A 6,814-nucleotide genomic window follows, 5' to 3' on the forward strand; every position below is an offset into this window, starting at 1 on the left:
GAGGCTGCTCCCAGAGCAGGCAGAGTCGGGGGGCCAAAGTCAGAGTCTCTGTGGTGCTCAGGGGTTTTAACCAGCCAGTTCCCCAGAGCCGTCAGGCAGGGCTCTAGAGGACGCCAGTTCTGGAATGTCAGTTGGAGGTGTGATGTTGGAGTGAGGTGTGCGTCACTGTCATGGGCAGGAAAAGCAGCCCTCTGCTGAAGCCCAGGACAGAACCAGACATTTTCTGACGAGTGACCAGGTGACAGGATGCTGCTGTGTTTAGTCTGGGGGGGGGGGCTCCTTTTATGGGTCTTAGATGAGGGGGTTGCATCTGATGAGGCTGATAAACTTCCAAGTGTGAGCTGGGTGTGGTGGCACATCCTGTAAACCCAGTGACTTGGGAGGCTGAGGCAGGAGGATTGCAAGTTCAAGGCCAGCAACTTAGTGATACTGCATCAAAAAATAAAAAAGAGCTGGGGATGTAGCTCAGTGGTGAAGTGCCCTGAACCAAAACAGAAAATAGCAACCAGACCACCACCGCCATCCCCTGCATTCTGGTGTTCCTGATGGCTTGGGATGTCCTAGGCTCCTGATCCCGTGTGAGCAGTTGGCAGGAGTCACTTGTTACTGCCTGGTTCTCTGCGGCCGTGCTGGGCAGATGGCGGTCGCTTACTTGCACAGACCAGGTGCAGAGGCACCTTCTTTGGTGGTTGTACTCAAAATGGAGCAGCTCCTGGCAGGCTTCTGTTCTGTAGTATGGCGTAGCTTGGGGCAGGCACAGTCCAAGAACATCTGTTGTACACACCATGGAGGGACTCAGAGCAGGGTTCAGACAAAGAAGAGGGGCCAGGGGCACCCCGCAGTGACCCACTCTGCTCCTCTCAGGCCCCAGCGCAGGCTGAGGATAAGCCTTCCACACGTGGGCCTTTGAGAAATTCCAGGCCCCAACTGCAGCGGTTGGGAAGGCCCCTCTGCGTCCTGTTGGCTGTGAGCTTCCTGGTGATGCTCACTTCAGTTCTAGAGTCTCCATTTCTCTCCTGACTTCCTGGTGCCCTCGCCTGGCCTGTCCTTGTGTGCCGGGACCACCTGGGATGATCACACACCAGTGACGTGCCGAGCCCTACCCCCTGCTCTCTGCCCTCTGGGTCTGTACGGTGGGGGTGGGCGGTGAAGCTCCTGCAGTGGTTGGGAGCTGGTCCCTGCCACCCGGGCCTCCTGTGGCCCTGCTCCACACTCCCACTGGCCCCATAGCACTTGTTAGGCCGGGGCTTCCTGGAGGGTGCGGTGCTTGTCGGGCAGCAGCAGAGGAGAGCCCTTGTGAGCCCCTTCACTATCAGGCCAGCCAGGGTCCACTCGTCAGGTGAGGCTGGCAGCTGGAGGGGACGGCAGTGCAACGTCCCCATGGTTTAAATCCATCGGCATCTCGGGTGGGGGCACCTACTGCAGCTCCAGCACCCGTGTATCCAGGCCTCTTTGCTTGTGAGCGGGATGCTGCCCGAGAGCCAGGCTTGTCCTCCTGCCCTCCGGCCTGCACTGTTCACACGGGACACTGGCGTGCCAGGGGGCAGGGGACAACGCAGTGGCTCCGCCAGGTCAACTCCAGCCTGACCAGGCCGGCTTTGCACCCCCTCCTGGGCTGGTTTTGATGGCTTGGAGCTCGCAGAGAGGCAGACACTGCTGGCCTGCAGGGAGGCCCCTCACCTGCAGGATGACAGACGGAGGGTTTTGCTGGTGCTGCGCACAGGGAAGCTGGGTGTCACTGAGTGAGGCTAGGACCCGCTTTGGCTTCTGGAGAGGGAAATCCCCAAACACCAGAGGCCCGAGGTGCCCAATCCGCCCTGCCTTCTGCCCCAATGCCCACGCCGAGAGGCCCCTGGCAAGCTCGGGCCCAGGGCCCCCGTGTTACGCATGGAGCAGCGGTGGGCGGGCTCACGCTCCGCGTCACAGGGACACTCGCTGCCCCGACCCTTCCAGCCCACCGTGCGTCACCCGCCGCTCCTCACCAAGCTCTCCTCCTGCAGGCACAGGTGACAGCATCGTGGTGCTGACCCTGCAGGGCACCTTCTGCCAGGAGCTGCGGATCGACGAGACCCCAAGCAACACACGCACCTCTTTCGTGGGCTTCCAGCTCTTCCACGAGGTACTGCGGAGCAGCCAGCTGCCCACTGCAGGGGCGGGGCTGCCTTGGCCACGGGCCCACGGTGGTTTCTGTCCAGCAGGAGCAGCTCTGGGCGGCCTGTGTGGGTCACAGTGAGGTCTATGTCTGGAGCCTGAAGGACCTGGCCCGGCCGCCGCAGACGGTGCCCCTTCAGGACTGCTCCCAGATCCATTGCCTGCTGCTGGTGAAGAGGCAGGTGAGCTGCTGCCTTCCCTCAGGGGTCCTTCCTGCTGAGCGGAGGACCAGCCCAGCAGTGTCCTGGATAAGCCTTCCACACGTGGGCCTTTGGTAAATTCCAGGCCCAGCGGTTGGGAAGGTCCCTCTGCATCCTGTTGGCTTGTGAGCCTCCTGGTGAATTTCACTTCAATTCTAGAGTCTCCATGGTGTGACTATGCTTCTTAGAAGCTGGACGTCCCAGAACTGCATTCTGGGTGGCTTCAGCCGCTCACTAGACCTCTGCCCTCAGGCCTGAGTGGGTTGAGGGTGAGGGCACGTAAGCGCTTAGCAAGTGTCAAGTCCACAGACAAGTGTGTCTGACCACGGTCACATGGTCCCTGTGGTCCGTGGGCTGGGAGGCCTGAGAAGAGGGCTCCAGAGGCCACAGAGGGCTGTGGCCCCCGGCTCTGTCCTGTAGGTACATCAGGTGGCCTGTCCAAGAGGGAATCGGCTTCGGGGCGCAGAGCCCAGAACTGGGCCATGCCCTCAAGGCTCTTGGATCCTGGCTGACATGCCTCCCGTTTCTCCCTGCAGATCTGGGTGGGCGGCAGGGGACTGTCACAGGGGAAACTCAAGGGGAAAATCTATGTGATCGACGGACAGCGGAAGACCGTGGAAAAGGAGCTGGTGGCACACGCGGACACCGTGAGGACCCTGTGCTCTGCCGAGGACAGATACGTGCTGAGCGGGTCTGGCGGGGAGGAGGGCAAGATCGCCATCTGGCAGGTGGAATGAAGGCGAAGGGCCTGCTGGCCGCCCTGGGTGGGGACAGCACCTTCTGCAGCCTTCCCCTTCCAGGAGCCTGAGGGGCAGGGGGGCCAGTGATGGGCCCCGGCCCTGTGCGTCTCTGGACGGTCCGTGTGGGCGCTTGCTCAGGCCGGCAGCCACATCTCCTTTCCCACCACCTCTGCCAGAGGTGTTCTGTGCCGTCTGCAGAGTTCCAGAACCCACGCCCAGGGCACAGCACTGGGCCCAGAGCCGACCAGCCTGGCCTTTCCTTCACCTCCCTCATCCACTCCACGAGTCACGTGGGCACCACAGGGGGTGTGGCGGGCACATGGAGGAGCGCCAAGGGCTGCGGCCTCCACGACTGCTCGTTCTGGGGAGGCTTTGGGGATTTTAGGAGCCCAGGCTGTCCCGCCAGAGCAGGTGGCTGGGGCTGCCCGAGGGGCGGGGCAGCGCTATGACCTGTCGTCCAGACTGGGGGAATAGCCGGGGCAGGCGGCTGCTGCTTTCCTTGTTAAGTAAAATTTCTATAATGAAGAAACCCAGAGACTATTTCACCACAAACCTCGGCAGGTCTGGGTGGGGAGCCCGTGGCCCTGCCTGGGTGCAGAACCACTTACCAGTCCTGCCTTCCCAGGCCACTCTGGGCCTCCTGCGCATGCTGTGGACTGACGTGCCGGCGAGGCTGCACCACCCGAGAGGAGCTGTAGATAGTCCAACACTTGAAAGGAGGTCTGTGTATATTTTCATGCTGCAATTGAGATTTCATTTCTGAAAAGGTTCGGGCCTTGTTGCTGGACACAGAGGGACCATTTGTCCACTGGCACAGTTTTGGCTTGTGGCCAGTCCATGGGCTCAGCCATGGGGTCACCTGGACACTGTCAGGTTTTTGGGACTTAGCTGGACACATGCTAATCTTGCTCACCAAGGGCTGCTCAGGGTGTCTGTGGGCCCCTGGACCAGGGCCATGCTTGGGCAGCACCCGGGTGCCACGTGAACACGAGCCCCTAGATGTGGCTGGATCTACATTTTGAAAGGCCTGCATCACTGGACAGAATGTCCCCTAAGTGTGGTTTTGCATAGCCACCAGCTTTTCAGTGTCCTAGAACGTGGCACAGAGAAGGACACAGGGTTGCACCCTGCTTATCTGTATTTCGGGGGTGCTCCCGACATCTGCAAGGCGGGGCTGACAGCAGAGGCCAGAGGTTGAGCTCTGCCTTTGTAAACACGTGCAAATGTCCAGGGAGAGTCTGTCAGGAATACAGTAACGACTGTTTAATACCAAGCCATGTGTAGCCAGGTGTCTTCAGTGTGAATAATAAATTCTTTTTTTAGTAATTGCTAACGTCCAGTTGATTTTAGCCATCATCAACTGGAAGAGGTCTCCAGGCAGCGTAGGACTATTTTGAACTTGCTCTTGCCTCATGCCAAGCACCAGATAAGTTATCTCACTGCATGTGATAATTTCCAGGATTGTGTATGATGGTGATTGGGTTTGAAACAACCAGTGCGGAACCACAGGCTTTTACGAGGTGGTCATTTATGTAAGAGGGAGTGGTGAGCACCGGAGTCAAGGGGCAGTGGGCTACAGTGAGTGGCCGCTGCGCTTGTGTAAACAGTCCTTGCTGAGCGCTGGCTGGGATGGAAAGGGCACCTTGATGCCATCAGGGTCCACCAGGAACTGCTCAGAGGTTCCACCTGGGCTGCTTTGCTGGACTCTCACGAAAATATATAAAAATATATAAAACCGAGAAAGCTCCTGCAGAGGGTTGAATGACATCAAAGGTGTGTCCACATCCTGACTTGACTTGGAGAAAGGGTCTTTGTGGATGAAATGATGATCTCAAATGTGGGCAACTGGCCTGAGGAGAGGGGGACGGGGCACACAGGGAGAGGCCTGCGTAGGTGGAGCAGAGGATACAGATGCAGCCAAGCCAGCCCGCAGCCGTGGGGGCTTAGAGGAGCAGGACGGCTCACCCCCAGAGCCCCCCACACCTGGATTTCACTCTGCGGCCTACAGAACTGTGAAGAATCTAACTTCTGCCATAGGAAGTCCCCCAGGTAGTGGTCACTGGTTATGCAGCTGCAGGACACTCCCATGGCTGTTGTGGAGCATTTGCTCTGGGCAGGGCTTGCCAGGCTTTTCAAATGCACTATCGTGCCTGGTGCTCAGAACACTTACCCCATCGAGGAACACTGTTCCCACGTGATCTGTCAGGCCCCCTGGCCCAGCAGTGACAGCAAGGCTGCAGGGAGCACCTGCCCCTCATTTCCCTGGAGTTGATGGTTCTTCAGGGGCTCAGGGCTGGTCTGGCTCTGATGGGGTGGAGTGGGGGTCCTATCAGCCAGTCTCCTAGCTCTTAGGGGGTGGGAGACGGGTGGTCCAGAGTGTCAGTAGCCCCTGCCTCTTAGCCTGTGTCCTGGGGCAGGGAGGGAAAGAAAAGGGAAAACAGTGGACAACACCAAGAGTTCATTCTGTAAAGAAGGATAAACTATCAAGATTGCTCAAGGGAAGAAAAAACAGTGTCATATTACATGATTTTAAGCTTTACTAAAAACGACAGGAATTAAGACACCGTAGGATTTGACCTGATGGGAAATGCACCCACAGAACAGAGTGCAGGGTCTAGCACAGTCCGCAGTCAACTGACTTTCAGGAAGAAAAAGTCGATTCAGTGAGAAACCTGCTCAGCACACAGCGCCGCCCCGGCTGGACAGCGAAGAGAGGACGACGCTGAAGAGCAGCTCAACCCTCTCCTCACGTGAAAATTCAATAACAAAACTTAATTCAAGGAGGTTCACAGATCTAAATGTAAAACTAGAAGTTCTAGAAAGTAGCCTAGGAGAATGTTTTTGCAACCTAGTGCAGACAGAGATTTTTTTAGAGAACACAGGAAAAAAAATCTGAAATCAAAAGAAAAAAATAGAACCACTCACCTGACTGGCAAAAGCAGCCAGACACAAAACAGGTGGCACTTACCGGGCTGGTTGGGTTCATGGCTGTCTGGGTGGCAGTGAACTGGCTGCAGTCCAGGGAGTCCTGGGCAGTGGGGTCTCAGTTTCTCAGGTGCCATTTGTCAAAACTCACAGAACTGCTGACTGTATACCTGTTGGTTTTACTGTGTGTGAAGTAACCGTGGTTAAAGCACAAGACCCTGACCAGCGGTGTGGGGTGCTAAGTGCTGGTCATGCAGAGCGTCAGCCAAACCCAAACGGCTGCACAGTACAGAACTGGAGTGTCCGCTTTTTGTAAAATAAAAACTTCTTTTTAACATTATTTTACATGCAAAGATGTAAACGTTGTGCAGTTTGGGGAGAGGGGCTTGGGGTGCCATTTTCTACATTATTTACTGCTCCTTGCCCCACGGTGGCCAGTTTGTCCCCTCTGAGCTCAGGTAGCACACCCGTGGACCTCTGGGTGTACTACTCAGGTGGCCCCAAGTTGGGGAGCGAGATGTGCCTTAGAGGAGGCCCCCTCTCGGTGTCGCCCCAGTCACGTGTGTCCACAGCTCCCTGCTGCAGGAGGAACACAGGGTCTTGGGAACAACCGGGCTCGGTCCTGCCGTGTGGGTTCCCTGCAGAGAAACTTGCCCATGAGCTTACGGGGGCTGCAGCCTTCCCAATACTTGGCCTCATGTCCCTCGGTGACCTCACCCCACCCAGCTGTGCTGAGGGGCTCTTGCCTGCATTCCCCACCATCGCCCCTGCCTCACCCCTGGCCAGCAGGTGGGTGCA

The 6,814-nt window shown here is 57.5% G+C and overlaps 1 protein-coding gene across 2 annotated transcripts in view; it reads left to right on the forward strand.

Annotated features, from left to right (window-relative positions):
• Dennd3 (DENN domain containing 3) overlaps window positions 1-6,356 on the forward strand; it is a 47,723-nt gene extending 41,367 nt beyond the window's left edge. Inside the window, exons 21-23 of one of the 2 annotated variants that reach the window (XM_076836451.2) lie at window positions 2,001-2,119; window positions 2,196-2,333; window positions 2,888-6,356. In XM_076836451.2, coding sequence (XP_076692566.2) covers window positions 2,001-2,119; window positions 2,196-2,333; window positions 2,888-3,088 — 458 coding nt within the window. In that variant the 3' untranslated portion in view covers window positions 3,089-6,356. The remainder of the gene's footprint in view (window positions 1-2,000; window positions 2,120-2,195; window positions 2,334-2,887) is intronic. The other variant, XM_076836452.2, reaches the window with a different exon arrangement.
• Window positions 6,357-6,814: the final 458 nt, after the last annotated feature.

Source organism: Callospermophilus lateralis, chromosome 16 (assembly GCF_048772815.1).
Source record: "Callospermophilus lateralis isolate mCalLat2 chromosome 16, mCalLat2.hap1, whole genome shotgun sequence".
In the NCBI taxonomy this organism is placed as follows: Eukaryota; Metazoa; Chordata; class Mammalia; order Rodentia; family Sciuridae; genus Callospermophilus; species Callospermophilus lateralis.